This window comes from Anastrepha ludens, chromosome 4 (assembly GCF_028408465.1).
Source record: "Anastrepha ludens isolate Willacy chromosome 4, idAnaLude1.1, whole genome shotgun sequence".
Lineage (NCBI taxonomy): Eukaryota > Metazoa > Arthropoda > Insecta > Diptera > Tephritidae > Anastrepha > Anastrepha ludens.
In genome coordinates this window covers 87,947,127-87,972,576 of record NC_071500.1, presented here as the reverse complement: position 1 = coordinate 87,972,576, position 25,450 = coordinate 87,947,127, and the positions used below count along the sequence as shown (strand labels likewise).

Below are 25,450 nucleotides of genomic sequence, written 5' to 3'. Positions count from 1 at the left end.
ATGAATGCATTAATAAGCAAAATTGTGGCATTTAGTCTTGGGAGAATTCGCACGTGATTGAAGAGGAGCCAATTCATTCTAACCAAGCGTGTGTGTTTTTTTCGTCAAAGAAGAACAATGGCAACCAAATTACAGCTGACCCAAAGCGCTATAAGGACAAAGCGCTAACATTTTTTTTATTTTTTGCCAGCGAAATGAAGAATTATTCGCGGGTGAGTTCTGGTTTCAGCAGTAACAGCATATAAGCCGGACCACAGTCTATAGTATCTATCAGTCTATAGCATATGTCGTTGGGCGTAAAACTATAGGTTCCTTCATTTCTGGAAAAACTTCAAGGCGCATAACACAAATAGGATGAGGAACTAGGCCCAACACAATAAACGGGTGTTATCGCGAATTATATGTGTATGTGTGTACATTAAAGCTCGTTGTTTTCTTAGCTATTTAATTGGAGGCGAACTTCTTCTACTTATTGAAAATTAACGTTGTTTTTAAGGCATGTGAAAAAAAATAACTAGCTGATGTCCCACCCATTGATAATTAATTATTCCCACTGAGTTTACTATGAATTTGTTATGTAGTTTATGAAGCATTAAAAGCTATATCTAAAATTTGCACTGTCACATTTTTGTCGAGCAATAATTTTTCTTTAATTTTTCCTTCATTCTCTCTCCTCTATACAACTTTTGAAACTTACCTATCCAACGTCAGCTCCTCCAGCTGATTCAGATCACAGGCGATGTACTCCAGCGATGCGTCAGTGATGCGCGGACACCAAGACAAATCGAGGGCACGTAACTTTTGTAGATTCTCAGCAATCAATTCAACGCCGTCGTCGGTAAGTTTACTGCAACCGGATAGGCTAAGCACAGTTAAGTGGGGCAAAGAGTGCACTGCAATGAGAGAAGAAAAAGAGCACAGCAGAAGAATTACAATGACTGTCAGGCGTTTTATAAACTATGAAGGAATATATGTATATACATATGCATGTGTGCATGTGACTTCTGGTGCGAATGAATGAAAAATGTGTTGCGCAACGCAGTACAAAAAATAAGGACTTTTGCATTTTTTCGAATTTTGGAACGTCGCTGGTTTGTTGCGCGGCACGTTATTTGCATGAAGGGCAAAAGGCATGGGAAATGCATAAACTAACAAATACGTATGTATATATGTATATGTATTAGTGCACATGAATTGGCAAGTAAATATATTATGGAATGTACTCATATTTTATTTCATACAGCAGCAGTTCATCTTGCGACAGCTGAGCCACACCAAATTAATGTTGAAGCTGCAGTCACGTCAACGCGGCGCATGGCCAACAACACTCTTGGCAGATATGTATAAATAGTTATGTATGTAAGTATGTAGCAAAATAAAAGTATGAATGAATACGTACATGGATGGTAAATAATGTAAAGTAAATGCAGATGACATACTTAGTTGTGGTTACTGACAAAACAACCAATGGGCGAGGCAGCAGTAGCAACAGAGCCCAGAAGTGTAGTAAACAGTTACACTTACGAGCAAAGACCAAAAGAAAATAACTGAAATGGTGCAATGAGTTGGAGTGACAAAACGTCAGCGGGGCAGACATATGACCACTCCAAGAAATAAGCCGGTCAAATGAGACCGCAAAGAACGAATTCTATGCGATCATACTGACGTTACGCCAGTTATATACAAATGTACATACAATGTATTTATAGCTATGCAAAGAATATTCGCACTGTTTTTAAATCACAATTATAAAAGTATATTTAAAGTATCTCCAAGCACCGAGTATTTATAAAAAATATTAGTTTAAAAAAATATTATTTTCAAAAAATTTGTTCAGAAAAGTTCAAGCTTAAAAGTCGACGTAAAATTTTTATCAACAAAATCAAAATAATAATATATTATATGCAAAACCTTATGAAACGTGAAGGCGTTCAATTCTCAACCGCAAAAATAAATAGTTGGCGTTTAAAATGCCTGGGAGCCCCACTATTTGAGGGTCCGGAGGTCAAAAGCGAATCTCCCAGCTCTGCTTAAAGCGTTGACATCCTACATAATGTCTACTTTCAGTATTCATAGGGGTCGGTCTTCAACTGGTATCGCTAGGGACTAAAAGGTCTATGCGTGGCTTAATGACAACCAGGCTAACCTAACCTAACCTAAATAATTGGCGCGTGCGTTTGATGATGTTGCACAATTGGAGGGATCTACAGTTTTCAGTTTACTGCGAACTGCAAATGGTTTTTATGAGGAGGTTTTTCATGGCAGAAATACGCTCGGAGGCTTACCATTGTCTGCCGAGGGACGACCGCTATTAGAAAAAAACTTTTTCTATAATTCTGCTGCACCATCACAGCGCCGGCCGATCTTTAATGGCATCTACTAAAAACATCTAACGCTGTCAAACCGAATCTCAGTGGCTGACGACTGATTAAAATAACTTGATGCGCAATAGACTGTAGCCCGGTTTATGTAGTAGTTAGCTCCATTCTGCTGAAACCAGAGTGAGCACCCGCATATAATTCTTCATTTCGCTGGCAAAAACCAAAAAAAAAAAAAAAAATTGTTAGAATATTTTTCAAACAAGGCTGAGCAAATACCTTTCCAATGATACCTTCAAAGTTTAAATAGCTCCAGACTTCGTTGAGTTATTTCAGTTTTTGACAAACACAGTCTTTCAAAAATAGTCAAAAATATGTAGCCTCAAAAGTCTCATGATTTTCACGCCTCGGTAAAATTTTTAAATATTTTTACGCAGATTTTTTAAGCTTAAACTCTTTTATTATCTGATGTTAATTTTTGGAAATAATATTTTTTAAAATTAATTTCTTTCATTTTTTTTTGTTTTGGCGGAACTGTAGGTCCTTCCACAGCGATATCCGCATATAAGAGAATGGATAAATATCCATACGCATATCCATACATATCTCATGCATTAGAGAAAAAATTTGAAAATTTGTAAAAATGTAGCAAATTATAGCCTCAAAAATGTGTTTCTGTACTTTTATTTTTTATTAGCTTAGAACTTTGGTACAATCATCAAAATTCACATAATAGCGACCGCTATTAGAAAAATGTTTTTCTTAGTTTTTGGTGTTTCTCCGAGATTCAAACCTACGTTCTCTCTGTGAATTCCAAATGGTAGTCACGCACCAACCCATTCGGCTACGGCGGCTACCCAAAACACACACGCCACAAATAGGAAGAGGAGCTCGGCCAAACACCTAAAATGGGTGTACGCGCCCATTATATATACATACATGTATATATATGGAAAGATTTATATTTTTTGCAAATGACGTCGTATATCAATCGTATTTGAAAGCAATGGGGCGCGTTAAGGTCAAAATAGAGATTTCCATCAATCAAAATAATTTTTTTATTTATATTAGTAAAAAAGTTAATCAAAAGCAAAATGAGATGATTAATATTGTGCCACCTGAAATAATATACCATCGAATAGTGCTAGTAGCTTAATACTCGCTCGATTCTCGCTCGAAGCACGTTAACTGATATTGAAAATTGAAATTTTCGACCTTTTGATTAATTTTAGCAGCTAAACAAAAAATGCGTCTTTTATTTGTTAGCATTTTTTTAGTTATAAATAATTTTTGAAACTTAACAAAAAGTCAAAATAATCGAAAAAATCATCGCTCAAATTATTCGATAAAACTCGATGTATTCGAAAATTTTGGAGTAATGAACATCGCACAGGTGTACGAGTACTGATTGCCCATTTGCCTGAGCTGTTCGGAAATGTGCGAACAAAATCGAGAGCTCTGGTTCAGAAACTCTAAATATTAAAATTTTTTAAGTTCACTTACTTATGAGCTTAAACCAAGAAATACGAACAAATTCCGTTTCCAAAGCGTTTCCACGGCAGTCGGTTCTACGTTACCGAAACGACCCGGATTTTTTATATCCGGCCAAGGATTACCACTCTAGCAGCATTCCACGTATGTAAGTATGGGGAATGTTTATGCTGCTACAACAACAAATTCCTGTTATAAATTGCCATTAAAGTTTCTTTTAACTCACTTTTGGCTTGAGGTTTTAGCAGCTGAGCTTTAATCCGATTTTGACCGACAGCACTCAAAGTGGCTGTGTTTTGCACATATACCAATACCATACTTAGTGTTGCTGTGTGTGTGTATAAATATATACCCCTGCAGGAAAAACTTCTACTATGTAGGTAGGTAGGTTAGATGGCAAGAGTAACCCAGGTACAGTTCAAGTAGGACTTACGTGCTGTTTTGATACCATAATGTGGACCAAGACCTGCGAAAAAATTTAGGGAAGAGAAAACCATCTACAGCCATCCAGTGCTGTTGATGTAATGGAGGAGAGCAAATGGATTTAGGCTGGATAATTTCATCAAGGCATCCCCAAAGGGAACGCTAAGGAATTTCAAGCGCCTAGCCGCCAGAACCGGACATTTGCAGAGAAAGTGCTCAAGAGTCTCTTTCTGACACACAACTAAGTACTACGATTTTTCCAATTGCGGACCAATTCGCTACTTTTGTGGCAAGCAGCGACAGTTGTTCTTAGAATAAAAAAAAATAAAATAAAAAACTCCGTTTTTGCGTATCACTGATATAGGTGGACTTGTTGGCTTTTGATGCAGTAAATTGCTGCTTTGAGTCGAGCTGGCAGATATCTTGGTTCTATCGAATTTAACACTAAACCTACCGATACTTTATGTATTCCTATTCCTACCAAAGTGGGTCAAATGACCCGCCTTTAAAATGTTATATATATTACTAAGTCTAGCGAAAAATATATCAATTAGGCCAATTTGGTACATGAATGAAACAATTGTTTTCAATTAATGATTCAAAATAGTTTATATATTAAATTTAAAAAACATAAAAATAGTTTATTCTTTGCTTTGTTTTTGCTCCTGTTGAAAATTTTCTTTCGGCAAGTTCTTCAGCTAATTAAAATAAAAATTGTTATCTAGAGGTGTTTTTGCCGATTGTTTCTCTATATAAAACTCTTGAGTTGATTCCAGCCAGGTCAAGAATACTGAAGAAAATCTGCACAGGCCATCTTTGCGATTTTGATTTCCCTGAGTATTTTCTGGTTATCTGATTCGTCATCTCTACACCGTACTTAGTATTATTGTAAAATCTTATCGTTTCTGGTATACGCTTGCCATATGTTTCAATGCTTACAGATTTATGTTTTGCGCTTAGTAAAAGCACTTTTTTGTTTGTCTTACTTTTATAAATGGTAAGTAAATAATGACTCGATTTATATAGTTTTGTTGAGAAGCGTGGCGCACCATCTTTCTTCTACTTGGCTAATTTGGGCAGTTCTCTTATGCTTCCGCGAATCGTTTCCAAAAGAGTGGTTCTCTTTTCTAATAGTTTCGTAGCGAGTGAAGCGCTTGTAAAGAAATTATCTGTAGTGACGCTTCTTTCGCATCCTGTGAACGGTTCCATTAGTTTGAGAACAACGAGTTTCGCAAGCGGAGTTGAAGCACCTCTTTTTTCTTCCTTTTCCAAATATGAAAATCTATTTATGATGTATTTAGAGCTGACATCAGATACTAGCCAAAATTTGATACCAAACTTATTCGGTTTGTTCGGCATATATTGTGTAAATCTACTTTGTTTTTGAAGAGCTGTTCATCGATAGTTACATGTTACACAGGCTTCTAACAATTTTGGCTATGCTTGATGAATTTGTACTATACTTCTGAGATTAGAGCGAATTTATCATTTGCAACCGCTGGCTTCGTTGCTGGCTAGACCTCACTTAGTGATAGATATGAAATGTTCAAATTTTTTGCCTGATATAAGCCACGTGCATATACATAGAAGACCAATAAATACATTTACTTTTGCAGGAGTAAAATTCCATTGAGCTCCCAATACTCGAGAGGCTTCTTTATATTTATATATCATATCATTATATTTCCTTTGGCATACGCTGTCGGGCCTACAACCTCCCTAAAAATATTATAAATTGGAGAACGTCCAGGTGTTGAGCTTTGTTCTATTTCTTGCCAAATTGTAACATCAGGCCCAATTTCAGTACATCGGTCTTCCACATATTTTTCACTTTCTGAACTCGATAACGGTATTTTTCTCGTCTTCGCTTTCTTTACCTTCGCTTTCTTTACCTAAGGACTCACATTCATCTGTACTGTGAAATGAATTATTATATTGTACTATGTTATCTACTTTACTTTCAGACAGTTGCTCCTCACTGAATTCCGAACACTCTTCATCTATGTTATTTATAACTTGCAATGATTTCAAATATCTTGAATGTTTTTACATTTTTGGGATAAGAATTATATGTAAAATTATCAAATAAGAATTTTTGATTCACAAAATAGCACTATAACTTGAAATTTTTACTGTAACGCTCGCTTGTAGTAGAACGAAATTGGCTATTCATCCGTCAGTCTGCAATAAATATAACTCAGTGGAGCGAAATATATCACGTAATAGGAAAAACGGCTCAATCAAGAGACACAATCTGTGCATGGGTCAAATGACCCGTTACGGTAGTTAGAGCAGATCACATACATATATTTCTCGGTAAAACAATTAGCAAGAGAGGAGTAAATTTTGAAAAATACATTCGATGTATTTTTTAATAAAAGTCGTGAAAGAAAACGGCGACTTAATAATGTTATTTCCAAAATCTTCTGAAAAAAAGTTTAAAATGGGTCATTTGACCCGTCATGGTAGGTTTAGTGTTAATAAAAGTAGATTATCAACCTGCATTTGTATTGGAATTAAATGTAAATTTAAAAAATTATTAATTAAAATAAAATATTTTTAAAAATAATAACTAATTTTTTCTCTTCCTCCAAAAAGCATCACAGCTACACAGTTTTAATTCGTATGTTTTATTCCTTATTGAATGGAAATGAGTTTTGCCATATACAATATGATCAGAAAGTACCGGGAATGTTTAAATAAAACAAAACAGAGTTCAATTTCAGGCAAATTTATTTTATCTCCTTCAAAATATGACCCATCTGAAGCAACACATATGAGTCAACGTCCACGTCCCAGTCCTCCATGCACTCCTGGTAGGCCGAGGAAGTCCTTCAGCTTCTTCGTCGCATCCTCAATCTCCTTCCACGAAGTGGTAATTTTAACTTGAGAAACAAAAAGGAGTCACATGAGGCCATATTAAGTGAATACGGTGCTTGCACGATGGTATTTACTTGGTGTTTGGTCAAATAATCCAGCACAATTTGGGTTCGGTGCGATGGCGCGTTATTATCATGCAAAATCCAAGAATTGTTTGCCCACATTTCCGGTCGTTTGCGACGTACAGCATCTCTCAAACGCTTTAAAATGGATAAATAATATTATTTATTGACTGTCTGGCCCGATGGAAGGTACTCATGGGACACTACGCTTTGGCAATCGACAACAGACAACAGTCAACATCACCTTCACGGTACTTTTTGATCATATGGTATAACATAAAAAAATGTTCTTGACATGAAAGCGAATTTTATGTTATTTTTCGTTGTATAATATATTATATATTTAGTTGTGAAATATATTATAAAGTTAATGCGTATTTGAATTTATGGGAGCCGTAGACAGTGAGTGCGATGCGAATTAATTGTTCAGGACCACTTGGTTAAACCCAGACTTTTCTCAACTATTTCAAAGTTTTATCGTTTTATATTAATTTAAATTACATTAATTTTTTGTATTTAAGTTGATATAAAAAAACACCATCGATACAAAATTGTTCTTCTTTAAACAGTTGTTATTTACGCTGGACTTGGACTTCGACGGCAAAAGTTGAAAGTTGCCTGGTTTTGGGCATTCCTGTATGGTCACTTTCGACTCAAAACCACTTAAAGTTGTCAGTTAAATTCGTTGCTGCAACAGACATAATGGACGCATTCTGACGGGCCTATTATTCGCATTTCCTTTGAGAACTCATTTTTAAACATCTGTTGTGCCATTCGGGTAGTTTCATTGGTTTTTCAGCAGAAACTTTAAATATGAAGAGGAATTCAACGATTTGATAAATTAAGTTTGTATAAAAATCGAACTACACAAATAAAAGTGAAATGTTTAATTCCAATAATTTTTAAACGAGTAAAATTTGCTTTTCCCTGTAAAAAAAATGTCATTTTGAAACGCATTGCTTCATGATTTGATTTCGTATTAATATTTTTTCGCTCGTTGCTTGCCAAACTAGTACGAATCTATTAAAAAAGAGATACAAAGCATATCAGTTCCCATCTGCTGAATTTAGTACTAATTCTGAACTAGCGGGAGTCATATTGAATTCTAAGGCAGAATATAAATATCTTGGTGTCATTCTCACACTTAAAATGGCATTCGGCAAGCAAGTTGAAGTCAGAAATACTTTAGCAAAAGCTTTTATTAACTGCACATGGAACGATTTTTTAGCGAAGCCATTCATTTAATTAAAATCAAAATGGAAGCTGTTCCAAACGGTATCTAGAGCGATACAAATTTACGCAGCGCAAGTTTGGTGGTATGCCTTACTCGATGAAGTAAATAAACTTCAACGCTACTTCATTAAAAGAACCCTCAAACTACCCGAGTTCATTTCGAATTATGCAATAACACTAGAAACTAATTTAGAAGATAGACATATTTATTCTTTAGAACTACACACGAAGTACAAGATTTACTAAAGTTTACTAAAGCTAAATGCAACCACGTATGGAGATACCCAGAAAATATGCACTCTGTGCAATTTAAACGAGGAAGAAGATATTCAGCACTTCTTAGGAAGATGTCCGGCAGTGAAGGAGATCAGAACAAGCTACCTAAACGCAGCGAAGCTAAATGAAGCAGAAGTAAAAATTAGAAAAGACAAACTTGCTTTATATGTGTATTCAGCCTTACTATATGCTATAGAGAATTTCTTATAGCAGAGTTTAATTTTTGATTAATTTTTGAGCTGTGACAGATAACTTTGTTATTGCCACACATGATACAATTATAGAAGGTTAGGTAAGTAAGCAGCTTTCTCGCTCCCTTTTGACAACTCGGATCCCTTATTTGAAAACGTGTTGCTTCTTTATAAAAGAAAGTACATGTTTCACAAAAAAACTTTTGAATTGTAGTAAAAACTAAATTTTTGGTGCAAATTATATGGTCGGCAACACTGTTTCCATTTTGACACGTTGCTTTATTCATATTTGTTGAAAACCCTTTATTTAATTGGAAACATTCGAGTAAGTATTGTAATAAAAACAAATTATTTTGCAAATTAATAATGTTTTTCATTATTTATATCGATGATTTCCTGATTCTGGTTATAATCGGTCATTTGAACCTGTCTTTCTGCTACAGGCAGAGTTCATAGGCGCGTAAGTGCAGCGGGAGGTGTGTTGAAGAGCTAAGTGGTACAACCGTTGTGCTCTTTAGAAACGAAGGCAAGAATGCGTGTGTTTCTACCATTGTCATATGGGGCTCTTCGGACAATTTCATGGATGACATTGAGCGTGCTGTGGTGACGGTGTAAATAACTTCAAGTGTTTGGCATGTGACGGTCGTTATGTGTCTATGCTAGTGCCACTGAAATCGACTTGGCTTCTGAACTGGCTGTCTCCGCCGATACCTTACCGGGTTTAGAACAGTACCCTGTACGTAGATCAACGATTAAGTAATCTCATTTTCCGTCTACAAGGGCATAAGACGTAGTTATATATTTGAAGTTAGCAATTTTTAAGACTTCTGGCTTACAGGTTTTTGGTTTCTGGGCAAGTTCAACGTCACTACATCTGCTCGCATCAGTGCAGCGTTCCAACACCCATACCAGCCACTTTCCGCAATTTTTCTCATTGCATTTGATTAACGTAAATTTATGAATTATATTAGCAATATATGAAATATTTGTTTAAGACCATATGAATACATGTTCCCAACACTTACTAATTAGGACCAAGTATATTAAGGTAAAAAATCTTTCGACTATAAACAACTAAACTTGTAATAAAAAATATACTCGCAAATCTACATAAAAGCTTATTTTCTTTACTAGCAGCATTTCCGTTTTAATGTAATGAAAATACTCCGTTAGAGACTCCATGTTTTTACTTTTTCTCGTTTCACATCTAACTAATATTTGTTTCACAACTACGAACTAACTTACTTACAGTAACAAAACATAGTTCTGCGTGCTCTTGTGTTGTTAGGTAAACATCGAAAATATTCTAAATAAATATTATATTTGCTTTAAAAGAAAGCAATAATTTTTTTGTTGTTTTGTTCTAATGTAGTTTAAATAACCAATATACTTAGTTTTTCCCTAATTACAGAACTAATTAGCTACTTTACGTACTTTTTTACTACCTTTAGGTAAGAAGGGGAAAACATTTTTCCCTCTTTCTCCATCCTTCGTAAATGCAGCCCTAAAATAAAGGCGTGTCAAAGCGCCCTTATCATTACTTACCTCCTATAATTGAATTAATATTGCCTCAAAATTTATTATTTCTTTCTTTATGTACTTTTATATTTAAACGAATTATTGTATAAATTATTGAAATGTAAGATTTATAAATAAATAAAGAATTACACTTATACTATTGAATTCTATCTGTCATAAAAAAGCTGTGAAGAATTCATCAACTACTTATATGGAAAAGTGAAAGGTCGCTTACATAAGAATTCAAGCACCAATATGGCACAAGTGGAATTGCCTGCAGGGATGCTACATGCATTCAATGTGTATTAAAATGTGTTTTTGAGCAGGTTTCAACAACAGATACCAACGACCAACGCCGCAAGTTGTAATTATAAAACATGTACAACTCTATATGTATGTATTTGTGAATGCAAATGTGTACCAATAACCGGCGATAACAGTTCATTGCAGGAAAAAGGGGAGCGAATTAAATAAATACAGTTCAAAAGATTTTTATTATACTCCGTTTTTAACAAAGTGGTTAATATTACTATTATTAAGTACAGAATGTTTTTAAAATAGAAAGTGATGACATTTTTTCCTCAATGACTGAAAAAAAAATGTAAAAAAAAGACTAAAACATCGCATTACCAGTAAACGTGATTTGAGCCACATATCTGACCTCATTAGCCATACTGTGCTGTCTATACAGCAGGTAAAAGCCTACCAGTGTATGAGGCTGAGTGCATTAGAACTTATCTGCCAAATTTACCAGCAAAGCGAAAGGGTCTGGTGGCGAAAGAGTACAAGGCGAAGTACTTCCTGTCATTAATCAAACATTCAGCGCAGCCGTCTATCGGCACCCATGTCGCTGTTGAAATTTACGATTTTGAAGTAGTAAGAAATTTCGTTTATCTAGGAACTAAAATTAACATCGATAACAACATCAGCCTTGGAATCCATACGGAGAATCTCTCATGCCAACAAGCACTACTTTGGCAATTGAATAGTAAAATTCTATCTCAACGAACGAAACTAATATCATACTTTACCCACGTCCTATCGTAAGGCGCAGAAGTTTGTACGATGACAATATTCGATGAGGCGTCCCTCAGAGTGTTTAAGGTAAAGATTTGAACTTTGGCGACGACGAGTATAGAGAACTATGGTACAATGAGTCTATGGCGACATAGACATAGGGCAGCGAATAAAGATGCAGTGACCCCGTTCGGTAGGTCAGGTCGCCGAAATGGATGCAAACGATACGGCTCTGACAGTATTCGATGCGGTACCAGCTGAAGGTAGCAGTGGAAGAGGAAGGCCTCTACTGCGTTGGAAAGATCAGTTGGAGAAGGACTTAGTTTTACTTGGTGTGCTCAACTGACGCCAGCTTGCATTGAAAGAAAGGGCTGGCGCGCTAGGTTAAACTCGGCCACAATCGCCTATGCGGTTATTGCGTCAGTCAAGAAGAAGAAGAAAAAGCTTCGAACAATCGAAAGTGGGATACGAGAGCCAGCAGCAGATATTACAGCTTTTTATGAGATCGTCTTATTAACTTAACTAATCGATTTTATAGTTCATAAGACACCAGTTCGAGGCAATTCGATTTTCTTACAGGGTAGTGCCTCTGTCATATTATGCATGTAACCGCAACAGCGTAATTATATTGCAATTCAAATAGCGTGTGGTCAACGTGAAATATGTAGACAAATGATGTATAGATATATGTGTAGATATTTTGCGCAAAAAAGGATGTTACAGTAGTAACCTGTAGTAACAGTACCATAGTAGCTCACGGTATATTAGAAGTCGAGGCCATTGTGAGCGAGTAGAGTTTTATATTCTGTCAGAAGAGTACCGGGAATTGTTCAATAAAACAAAAAATAATTGTTTAATCGTCAAAACTTATATCGTCGCCTTCGAATGGAGGAAGCCATACAAATACACCAACGATTAGTCCAGTCATCAAAGCACCTTTTAAACGCGTTTGAAGAGATCTTCTTCAGCTCCTTCAGCGAATTGTCCTTATTGGCCTCTCTATCGACTCAAAGCGGCGTCTTCGGAGTGGGAATTTCAGTTTTGGGAAAATCCGGTGAATACGGTGGTTGCTCGATGATATTTGCCGAGATTTTGGTCAAAACAGACCATAGACTTTCCGCAACATTTTCAACGATTCAGCACATGAAATCCTGTTCAAAACACAAAAGTTGAGACAAATTTTTTGTTCGATATATTTATCCATAGTGAAATACGCAGAGCACTCCTGCGGTAGACTGATATAATCAAATGCCAAAAACAAGACATTGACAGATCCCCTCAAACTCTGCGACACTACAGACGACAGTTGTAACAACATTCTAGCAAAAAAAATTAGACATATGTAAGTGTAACACGCGCTTTTCGAACGAGCATTTCTCGATACTTTATTTGGCAGAATGTATGTCATGCAAATCGACCGTTTTTCCGACGCACGTGGTTTCGAATTCTACTAGTCCGATATATGACTTGTCACATGTGACTATATGAAGTGTCAGAGTGTAACAGAAACGCCTTTAGTAATATACCCGTTGGTATAATATACCCGTTGGAGATAATATACATCCTTGAACTCCGGTTTGAACTTTCATACTGCCATTTGTAACATTTTCGTATTTTACGTGCCATGAAGTGGGGATATAATGGGTTGTTCAATAGGTGCGCTTCAACTTTTTTCCGATAGGGAGGGCGAACGACGCAATATTTTTTATTTTTTGCTTGCCATTTGTAAACTTCATTAGTATACATTTCATCATGGAACGCTACACACTTGAGCAATGATTGCAAATCGTGCAAATTTTTTATGAAAATAATCGTTCTGTTGCTGCTACTTTCAGAGCATTGCGGCCATTTTACGGTCCATTTAACAAACCGTCCCGTTTTGGGGTTATGTGAAGTCATTGGTCTGCAGTAACAAGCCGGCGACGATTTGTGAGCTCAGAGCCAATATTGAACGCGAAATTACTGGAATTTCGGCAAAAGAGTGGTCGAAAATTGGGTCCAACGATTGGACTTCGTAAAACGTGCACGCGGTGGTCATGCAAAAGAAATCGAATTTCATACTTAAATGTATATGTTCAAACTCGATAATAAAAAAAAAATTAGTTAAAAAAGTCAAACCGTTTGTGTTTTATTCAAAAAAGTTCAAAAGTTGAAGCGCTCTTACTGAAAAACCCTATACTTGTATGTATCTTTCAGAGACGTTTTAATTGGAAATGAGATTTTAAAAAGCAGCGTCACTTTTTTAGTTTCCTAAAGTGGGGAACATATTTTTATATTTATTTATTCATATTTCCATTTCATAAAACAGCGTCATGATTAATGATAATTCCAGTCACTTTTAGAAATGGAAACGACTGCGTGTTCACTTTGTTTCACAGACTGGTTTTATTGATTTTTGCTTTCAACGCTGGTTTTCATGTTTGCGGTTTGCAGAAGTATAACTGCATTAGTTTTGGCTCAACATCATTAAAATTATTTTACTATTTTCGCCCACTTGTAACGTCAACAAGCGCAAAAAAGTAGAGAGCGTACCTTTTCTCCAATGCAACTCTACAGGAGTTTTTATTTCTACACATACATGCATACATGTATAGGTATTTACATGTGTGTATAAGAGCGGTTATGTATGCCTGTGTGCATGTTTCGTTCTAAGCCAATAATTGGGTTTGCAAGTTGAAACATTGGCTCGAATACACATACATACATAAATATATAATTGCTTATTTGCATGCGATAAATCGATTGCGCAACTACAAGCAGATTGACAAGCAGACGACTCTGATTCCCTACTCGATTCCACATGACTAAAAATGGCAGTTGTTTATTATGCCACTAACATCGCTGCAATCGTGGTGTTGGTTGTTTACCATTTTGTAACTAATCTAATAATACAATACTCGTACATACTTATGCGCGATTTTACACGAAATACAATAGGCAAAATTGCATTGCAAATATAGGAACTTTGGCTCTCAATGCAGCCACGAGTACATGAATTTAAGCCGAAATAGCTAATTGTAATAAGGATATTGCTGAGAGAAATCTTCCAAATGTTGATAATTTAATGAAAATTTGTTTAATCAGATTGATATGCGTAAAATTCAACTTTTTCTGCAAATACTATAATAAGTAATTTATGACAATCGGAATGCCGGAAAAAGCTGAACAACACGAAAAGCCTGGTGGACAGCATAGGATTAATTTGTACAAGGTTCTGGGGCTCGGTGGTGTTTCGGAAAATGAGCAAGCAGACGAGTGGTCTACGATAAGACTTAATTCCTCAAATCCAAGCATGCAAATTTCGCTAGGTTACTATTTTTCACGCTGAGGCTCTCAAAAATGAATATACGGCTTGTCGCAAGAATACTAATGAGGCTCCTAAGCTATATAAATTAGAAAGGTCTAGTTAACTTAGTATTTGTAAGTGCTCCGTATTTTGAATAATGATCTTCAGATTTCTGTGGAATTACTTTTTTGTCGATATTAAACATTTAGACGCAGTCCAGCGCTGATTGGTTTCGAAAAAAGTTTGATGTGGTGTAGGGTAGTGATGCTCAAAAGGTTCTTATGGGCGAGTAAGCCTCGGAATTTGGAAACGCTTTTATATTTCGGCCGCCGTAGAAGAATGGCTTGGTACGTTACTACCATTCGGGAGTGCGCAGGTTCGAGTTCCCGTGCCGAACATCAAATAATAGAAACAGTTTCCTTTAATAACGGCCGCCCCTTGGCAGGCAATGGCAAACCTCCAAGTGTATTTCTGCCATGAAAAGTCCCCTCACAAAAAACCATTTGCCGTTCGGAGTTGGCTCATCCATTTATGGAACAACATCAAAACGAAGGGTAGAGGGGAACCAGAAGGAAAAAAATCAGACATGTGGAAAAAGGAAGAAGGTGTTTGGGATTGAGGATGACGACCAATAGTGGCTCATGGCCTAACGTGATGCCGCGTGCAGAACTAATCCTTATCCCTCCAATAACCAATGTGTACTTTTCAAAAGTTTTGTAAGATCCTTAATTTCGACAGAGCCGAGATCTTCCAATTTATTAAAGGATTATCCACCCAAAATGACGAGTATACGTCTGGTTGAGCAGGACAGTGACACAGAATATGCGGGATCGTCTCTTCCTTCTGCTCGGCTAGACAACTTCTGCAAAAGTCATGTGTTTGCATACCCATTCTCTGGGCGTGCCTACCAATTAGGATACGGCGGCCGTTTTCCTTTACCTATCCTCTATTTCGATTCCACTATGCTATATATCGTTTTTACGGCTGAATTTAAAAATTAAAATTGAACTCTTTGTTTTATTTATTGATGTTTATTCACCTGCTGGGCTGTTACTCTTTCGCTCTTTGAATTTCCACTTTTATAAGCTTCTTAGCAGGCGTTGTTTTGCACATTCATACCTACTTTCTGCCAACATACTTTGTGGAAATTAATAGTTTGAAATTCCAGAGATTTAAGTCACCATTGTGGGCGGTAGTGAAATATTTTATTTAATGATACTCCTTTACCTAAGTACGTGCCAGGCAGTTAAGTTGCGAGAGCGCCTAAAAATAGATTCAATTACATATGGTATACGTCATGGCGCATACAATAAGCCGCTTACTGAAGCGTGGTGATGGTTTTTGACGGTGATAGCTTTTGACTTGCGCAGAGGAAAATGTAAGGAAGAAAGTAAGAGAAAAACTCACTTTTACCTATTTAATACAATTGACTATTGCCTAGGTACAGGCGCGGCACATACTTTGGTAGTGTTCGTTTGCCTATACACGGCGTATTTGTGTTGTGCTCGAGAGGCTTAAATGGCTTGTTTGAAATATGTATGGATGTGTATGAGCGCTCATATGTCTGAGCATAGAAGCAGCCACTGGTATTATGTTTTTCTGTTAGCCAGCAGTTTATTCAGCCATTTCTATTGTGGTAATAAACACTGGGCTGTGTTCATGTAGATAATGCGGCTTAAATTACATAAATAAAGCCATAAAAAAGTATGAGATGTCAAGAAAAGAGTTAGTGGCGTTCTTGGCCGCTAATGTTATGATAAAAAATTTTAAGAGAACCTTAATAAAAAAGTAGAGATTAGAGGGGAAAGTTAGTCATAAACGGGAATTCATTGATTTTAATATCGTTCATAAAATTAAATAAAAAGGAAAATAGGGAAAAAATTTTTATTCGAGGAACGTAAAAAGGGTAAAATTGAAAACTGCTCTCCTAAGCCTTATTGAGAAGCGAAAGTTTTGATGTGTATATAAAATGTTTCTCTGTCTGAAAATAAAAATGTATAAGCGTATAGAAATTTAAAAGGAAAATAAGGCCAATAATCCAAAATATATATTTTTTATTAATAATACTCCGATGTGATGACTTGCCGCTGCACGTTTTTCAGTTGAAAACATAAGAGCAAAGCTTTCCACGAATGAGACTTTCCAGGCACAAAAAGGTATTTTGTACTTGTAGACTTCGAAAGAATGTAAAGTAGATACAAAGGAAATAGCAGTAGCGCAGTAATAAAAAAAAAGTTTCACTTTGGGCACCGAGAATGTTAAAATGTATAAAAAAAATCGCCAGTTTAGAGTAATGTCAGCAAAATTTGACAATTTATGGGGTTCCGATGGTCTAAAGCTCGAAAATGTAGAGTACTTTCAGGAATTTTTTTTTACAGAAAGAAAAATGAAAAAATTATATTTAAATGTTTTAGGCCTTTTATTAACTTCTTTTACATAAGTAAATGAAATTTTTTATTTTTATTTTTATTTTAATAATTTTAAAAATTAATTTTATTTTAATAAATTTAAATAAAAAAAATTTATCAGTATGACTGTAGCTATGCCCCGTATTAAAATAACCAAAACAAAAAAAATTACAAAATGGCGCGGTTTTGAATTTGACACTCTTTTTTTAATAAAAAAAAAAAGAAATAATTGAAATTATATGATTCTATAACGGGCGTACCGGCGATAGCCATTGATGTTGCGAACAACATATTATATTAAAATTTCAGACGATTCGGTTGAACCGTTTTTTTTTTTTTGACAATACCAGGCCGAAAAACGTCGTTCCGAGATAAAGGAGTTTAAAATTTGAGGTACTGGAGTGCGCGGACCGCTCTCTACTTAGTTAATGGGCTGTAGAAGCTATGATAATGATAGCTTCCGCATGAAAATTTCACAGTATATTCTTAAGATACTATACTTTCGAAATATCGAAAAAACAAAAAATCGATTTTTTGAAATTTCTAGACCACCGGGTCCCCTTAAAGACCATAAACTGCGTAAATGTCACTACAAAGTTAAGATAGTTGCCACATTATTCAATGCAATTTAAAACTACATACACATAGCGCAACGAATAAAGATCCAGTGACTTCGTTGGCTGGGTCTGTCGTCAGAATGGATGCAAACGCTCTGGCTCTAAAAGTATTCGATGCGGAAGGGCTCCTCTACGTTCCAAAGATCGAGCGGAGAAGGACTTGGCTTCACTTGGTGTGTCCAACTGGCTTTGTTAAACTCGGCTAAAATTCCATAAACGGTTATGGCGCCAATAATGAAGAAGAAGAAGATAAATGACCTCTGTTTAAAACCCCTTTGAAATAGGTGTCACAAAATTAATCATACAATTTTGTTTTTGAATAACTTCTTTAATAAATAGAAATGGAAATCTTCATTTTGACCTTTACGCGTTCCATTGCTTATCTACGGTGTATGTAAATGACGTTGTATTTGCAAAAATTATACATTTTTGTGCGCCTCTTTGTACTTGCATATCTGTCGAATTAAATAAGCATAGATTCAGCCACTTCTTAATTAAAAAAAAAATATATCCTAATACAATTAAAAATTATAAATTACCCAATGGGGTGATTAATTTCGCGCCACCTTGTACTTGCATATGCTTTGGATTAAATAGGTACAGATATCGACACTTCTTATAAATAAAAAAATCTTAGTATAAATAAAGGGTGATTTTTTAAGAGCTATAGGAAAGTTTTTCAAAAAAACACACGTAAAATTCAGAAAAATGCATGAAATTTTCGAAATCGATAGTACAGTCCATATAATTTAATGTTTGAAGATTATTTCATGCAAATGTTGACCACAACTGCGCTTCAAATGGTCCATCCGCGTAGTCCAATTTTGGCAAACTCTTTCCAATGTTTTGGCCGGTATCTCACATATAAATGCTTTAATGTTGTCTTCCAATGCGTTAATTGAAGCAGGCTTGTCTGAATAGACACGAGCTTTAACATAGCCACACAAAAAATAATCTAAAGGCGTTATATCGCACGATCTGGGTGGCCCATTGACTGGTCCCGATCGTGAAATAAAATGTCCATTGTTACGCGTGCTGTTTGGCATGTGGCACCGTCTTGCTGAAACCATATGTCATGCAAGTCAAGCTCTTGCATTTTGGGCAAAAAAAAGTTGGATATCATTTTACGGTAGGGCTCACCATTCACAGTTACGTTACGATTCGCAGCATCTTTGAAGAAGAACGGTCCAATGATACCTCCAGCCCATAAACCGCACCAAACTGTGACCTTTTCTGGATACATTGGTAGCTCTTGCAATTCTTCTGGCTGATCTTTACTCCAAAATTGACAATTCTGCTTACTTACGTACCCATTGATCAAAAAATGAGTTTCGACGCTGAACACAATTTTTCGACTTTAAACTTTCTTTACTGAACACGCATTTTTCTAATAAAATTTAATGATTTGCAAGCGTTGTTCGTTTGTAAGACGATTCATGGTTAAATTATAGACCAAACTGAAGATGTTTGACAGTGAAACAAAACACGAAACGTGCGTGAGCTATTTAAACCAACTGCTTAAAAAGAGAATAGCTAAAAAATCACCCTTTATTTGTTTACTTTGTCTTTATTTTCGCTTTGATATTTTTGTTGTTTTTCCATATGTTTTACATTTGAACGGGAAGTCTATCTTGTGTGGTATATATGGAGGAATACCTATTACTGAAAATGTTGTGGAAAAAGATATAACAGCATTATTCTCTCACGGCTCTCTTTGCACTAAGAAACATACCACCTAGATCTTTCTATGTTTTCTAAGTTAAGTTGCCATTAGGCAATCATAAAATTTCGTGTTGCTGGTATGATAGATTGGCCTGAGTTGAGTGAAATTATGTCTAAGTCTGGGCTAACACAGCTTTAAGATTTGCTTCCATTATGAGCTCACATTAGGAACAGAGTATCCTTGCATTCTTAAATCACTTACCGCATATGTGAAATCGTTTATGCGATACCCAATAAAAATTATATTGAGCTTTTTAAATTCGTGCAGAGCAGAATTTTCTTATCTTATTATGTACACACATATTCACATTTTCATAGTTGTAGATACGCGATAGTTTTTCTATAGTACATTAGTCTATTGCAGTTGCAGTGTTTTCGCAGTAGTACATACATACAAGTACATTTTAATGCACATATACCCGCTCGTGTGTACGTCTGTATGCTTGTCAGCAGTTGTGCGGTTCTGTGGTTGTATTGCGCTGCATTGCCCTACTTTAATTTTACAAGAAAACTCATACAACTAACCAAACAAAAACAAACATGTAAGAGAGAAAAAAATTAGTAAAAGTTACAAAAGTATCTTATGGCAAATACCGCAGTAATTTTATTCTAGACTAATGCAGTTCCAATTGTACGAGTGCTGCTGTGCGTATAGGATTTAACTGCTACAACTAAACATTGGCGATTGAGTTAGAGCTGTGCATACTTATAGGTAATCAGTTATTGTAAATACATGTGTAGGTATGTGCGTACATGCAGATGTGTGCATTATTGCAATTTAGCTGCATTGGGGCGCAAGTAGCTTGTGAGGCTTCCATAAGCCACAAGTTGCACAAACGCCTTAAATTACAAAAAGCGTAAAGTAAAAGCAAAGTAGGTAATGTGGTGGCTTTACAAAATTCAAATATACATTTTAATACTTATGTGTGTATGTATGTATGCACTTAAAAAACTGTAACGCTAGAAAGATGAAAAGATTGAATGATCTCAAATTAATTCTAATTACCTTTATTAAAGAAGGTTCAGGTTTTAACAATTTTTGTTTGACGATTTAGAGAGTTTTAGTTCATTTAGTTAAATCGCAAATGATGAACAATATCTGCCTAGCTTTTCGTAGCAAACTACTGTAAGTAGAGCAAGTGACAGTAAACTGCCGGAGGCGCTTCGAAAACACTGGTTTTGTGCTGTACAAACATCATAATATATAGAATTAAATTTATTTATTTATGTATTTTTAAAACGAGGCTGTTTCTTTAAGTTTTTTATTTTTTTAGTATTTTATAATACATACAAGGTGAAGTCCAAAATAACAAGACTGACCTAAAATAGAAACGACAGGAGCTTTCTTCTGATAACTTTGAGTTTATTTATTTGAAATAGTCCCCTCTGGCCTCAATATACCGTTTTGCGAGATCTAAAAGCTTTTCGAAAGAGTGTTTCGGTGCAAGCCTTTTGGATTGCCTCTACGAATGCAAAACGGTGGCCAAATGCGATTTTCCGAATAGGTAGAAGTCACAGGGAGCCACATCAGGCGAATACAGTGAGTGATTTATGGTTAAATGTGATTTCTAGTCAAAAAATCAGTCACAAAAGTGGATCGATGAGATGGTGCCTTATCATGCAATATGCGCCAGCTTCCTTCTTCGCTGCTCCAACAAACGTTTCAAAACGACAAGATAGAAAATTGCATTGACTGCTTGGCCCATTGACATAAAATCCTTGTGGACATTTCCCTTGGAATCGTAAAAACAAATGAGCATCGATCTGATTTTTGACTTCTTCAAACACGATTATTTGGGTGGTGGCTCGTCTGCGGTCTTCCATTCGGCACTTTGATGCTTAGCTTCAGGTTCATGTCGGAAACACCACGTTCCATCGCCAGTTACAATGCTGTAAAGGAACTTCTCGCTGAATTCTAAGCCATTTTTGGTTCTTATTTAACTTGTGCGGAATGAAACGTGTACAGACCTTTCGTAAGCCCAAATGATCAGTTAAAATGCGATAAATCGATGTTTTGGAGATATTCAACTCCGATTCCATGAATTTCAACAATGATTTCGGTAAATTTTTGATAAATTTACGAACAATTTCGATGGAATTTCCGATGATTACTGATTTTGGGTGGCCGTATGTTCATTGTCATTTATGTCCATTATAGACAATCTTCATTCATCATCATTAATTTAAATGTTCCGGTAAACGTTTCGCCGATTTTAAAACAAAATTTGATATTAGCTCTTTGTTCGAAACTCATTTTTGTACCGATGACACAAACATACTGACTATTTAGATGCAATAACATCGCCTCCACTGAACCGAATACCACCAAGCTTTCACTGGAAGTCAGCTAGAGATGTAACTGGCAACACACTAACTCATTAAAAAGATGGCGCTATCGAAAACATTTTTATGACGCCTGTTTATTTTGGACTTCAATTTGCACATACATTTATATAACACATACATGCACATCGTGAAAGAAAAAAACTCATAAGAAAATTGTGTGGAGAATCGTTTTCACTGTGAAAAATTTCAAAATTATTGATTCAGCAAATTTAGAGAAAAACGCTTTAAAGTCGAGCAGATATAGAAACCCTATCTCGGTTTGCTTACCAACGTGAAATTTGTACACAATATTCTTCAGATATTGCGCATTTGAAACCTTTATGGGACGGGATTTCAGCCTCTTGTCTTAATAATTTTTTTTTTTAATTAATTTTATTTCTTTGTAGAAAATTAAATAGAAATTAAATAGAAGATTTTTGCCGAGCTGTTTCAGTTGTCAAATAAGCACCTGGCGAAGTACAAACATTTTACACAAAGCTCACAAAATCTTTCTTGGCTCCACATCCTCCACCTATTTAGCTCAAACGTGTTTAATAATATTTAATAAATATTATTTAATTTAATTGGAGATAAAAAACTTTACGTCATTTCCTTTTTGTCTAGGTTTTTTTGACAAAAAAAATAACCTTATAAAATGAACCTTCGACCGTTTGGAGGCGGCATAAAACTGTAGGCCCCTAAACGCACATCACAAATAGAAGGAGTAGCTCAGCTAAGCACTCAGCCAAGGATGTAAACGCCACTTTTATCTTTTTTTAGCAGCATGCCGGGTGTTTTTTCAGCTGCATGAATTCTATTGATATCGATATATATGGTTTAACAGCTGAGAATGGCAAACTGTGCTGACATTTCTCTTCAGTAAGATTTGGTAAGTTATCATGAATCGTTTAAGCTAGAACAGTACTTCTGAATTGTGGAAATTTACTTTGAAAAACAAAAAACCTGTTTGCGAAGTTCATAGAGTGAAGTATTGAAAGACATGCCGATACGTGACCCCGGCAGTCGCCCCGGATTTATATCCGACCAAAGACTGAAACTCCAGCAGCATTCCTTGTACATGTGTGGGGAATATTTATGTTGCTACAACAACAATAACACTGTAATATCGATTCGTCGTTGTTTTCAATTTGTTGGCCTTAGTCCTTCGACTACGAGGAAAATTTTTCGAAGGTTCTTGGTTTACGCACCTATAAAATACAATTTGTGCAAGAATTGTAGCCGAATGACCATCGCTTGCGTTGCATTTATGCTTGTTGGGCGTATTTAGATTTATTACTCAAATTTATTGGAAAAATTAGTCAAAATTCAACTGATTGAATGAGTTACATGGCCCAACTCATAGCCGCGGCGAACATATGCTGGACATATTTTCAAAAAAATAATTGCCATGAGTTTCACTACCAGATTATAAAAAAAAAATAGTTTTAACAATATTTCTATTTTGTATTATTCTTTTAAGTTATGAAGCTCTTAAAAAAATTCGATATATAGACAATGCATGATGAAATTATGCAACAAGTTTTATGAAATTATGAAACTGCACAAAAGTGGACTGTTTGGGTATTCCAATATGAGCCAAGTCCAACAAAAGCTATTCGTTCGCGAAGCAAATCGTCGCCAGATTTACCGGTATTAATCGACTACAATCGACGATGTGGCTGCAATGTCATTAGAACAACATAAAAGTTTTGGTGAAATTAGTAAAGAGAGCAAAGAGAGACGAAGCATTATTCAACATGAAACAGGACAATGCAAGCTCTCACAGATCGGCGCTCTGAGAAAAGGATTTTTGGCGATCAAAACATCGAATTGTAAGGTCATCTGTTGTACAAACCTGATTTAGCAATTCGTGATTTCTTTTTGTTCCCTCACATCAAAAAAAAGTTAGGATTTCAACAATTTTCGACGCCAAACTAGTTTCTTTCAAAATGCATGTTTCAGAGTTGTCTCAATTGGGCAGGACAAAGCACTTCAAGAATTGGTTCAAACAAAAGGAAAAATCTTTTTTTTTGTATCTTAAAAAATACCCGATACCCGATATATATTTTCAACAGTTGCTTTTACTTGTAATTTGTGAAATTTTTTCCTAATGAGCCTTTGTATTCCTGTAAGAATACTCATATTAATAAATGCCAGTTGTGATCAACATCCCAGATGTGAAAATGTGATCACGGTTTTTTTGTGACCTCGTAAGTATAGCACTGCTCTTAAAGTAACGCAAAATATTTGAATGAGCTTTACGTTTCACATTTGCAAAACGCTGATGAGACAATGCTTGCGTTCATCAATGAATTCGACTAACTGCATACTAACCACAGCAAGTAACTTATGAATGCTTACATTATACAAAAAGAATAACATCAAAGCAAGAATAATATGAACAAATTTAAGTCAATATTAAACAAAATCGGGTACAAGAGCAAAGTAATCGAGGACTCCTTAGTAAGTGTGGGCATTCGTTTCATCAGAAGGCAGAGCTGGCCGGCCATTCATAGGCAAGTGTGCGACATTTTTCTCTTCTGCTTTCACACGTACACGACAAGCACTGCGCTGCTTTTACTCATACATTGACGTACTCTATGAAGCAGTGATGCCGACGCTTACGAGTATTGCCTTGTGATCCGCGAATCGATACGCAGAAGCCTGACGAACGGCTACTTGCAAGATCTCTGAAGAGCATGCAGTAAATATTGAAGAATTAAATAATAATAAACAATTAATACATTTCATTTCCGTTATTTCAAATTAAAATTGAAAGTTATTCAGCTATACAGACTGGCATGCAAAAGATCAATGATCATTATAAATAAGCATTTAATAGAGAGGTTTTAGTTATAAAAAGGCAGCATTAATAGACGACTTAAAAATAAATCTTGACAATGAAAAATCAGTATTTAAAGACTTTGAGATGTTGTTAAAATATATATATATATAATTGGCGCGTACACCCTTTTTGAGTGTTTGGCCGAGCTCCTTCTCCTATTTGTGGTGTGCGTCTTGATGTTGTTCCACAAATGGAAGGACCTACAGTTTTAAGCCGACTCCGAACGGCAGATATTTTTATGAGGAGCTTTTTCATGGCAGAAATACACTCGGAGGTTTGCCATTGCCTGCCGAGGGGTGACCGCTATTAGAAAAATGTTCTTCTTAATTTTGGTGTTCCACCGAATTTCGAACCTACGTTCTCTCTTGGAATTCCGAATGATAGTCACGCACCAACCCATTCGGCTACCGCGGCCGCCAAAATTATAATACGAATTAAAAATTTATCATCCGGTTTTGTTTTTCAATAACTCCAACAAAGAAAAAAAATATTTTGAGTTATGGAAATCTTTATTTTGATCTTTATTTGCTGCTTGCCTTGCCTACGTGTATACTACTGCTGTCTACATATATAGTTTACAAATCTTATTATGAATGACGTCCGCCATTTGTAAAAATTAAAAATCTTCCGATAAAATGATTAATTTTGCGCCAACTTGTAGTTAGCTTTAGAAGCACTAAAGTAAAATAGGAAATATGAACACAGAATCCTGTGTGCCACATTAAAGGGTATCTGCTCAAGAAGTTCTGGGAAATCCAAAAAAAAGTTAGACAAGTTAGTTTCGAGAATTTGCAAGTTGATAAGCTTTCAACGAAAACAGTAAGATAGCTTAGGATGA

The 25,450-nt window shown here is 35.7% G+C and overlaps 1 protein-coding gene across 1 annotated transcript in view; it reads right to left on the bottom strand.

Moving 5' to 3' along the window:
- LOC128861905 (F-box/LRR-repeat protein 20-like) overlaps positions 1 to 25,450 on the bottom strand; it is a 73,622-nt gene that overhangs the window by 9,040 nt on the left and 39,132 nt on the right. The window contains exon 3 of the mRNA XM_054100283.1: positions 698 to 957. Within this exon, the coding sequence (XP_053956258.1) occupies positions 698 to 957 (260 nt within the window). The remainder of the gene's footprint in view (positions 1 to 697; positions 958 to 25,450) is intronic.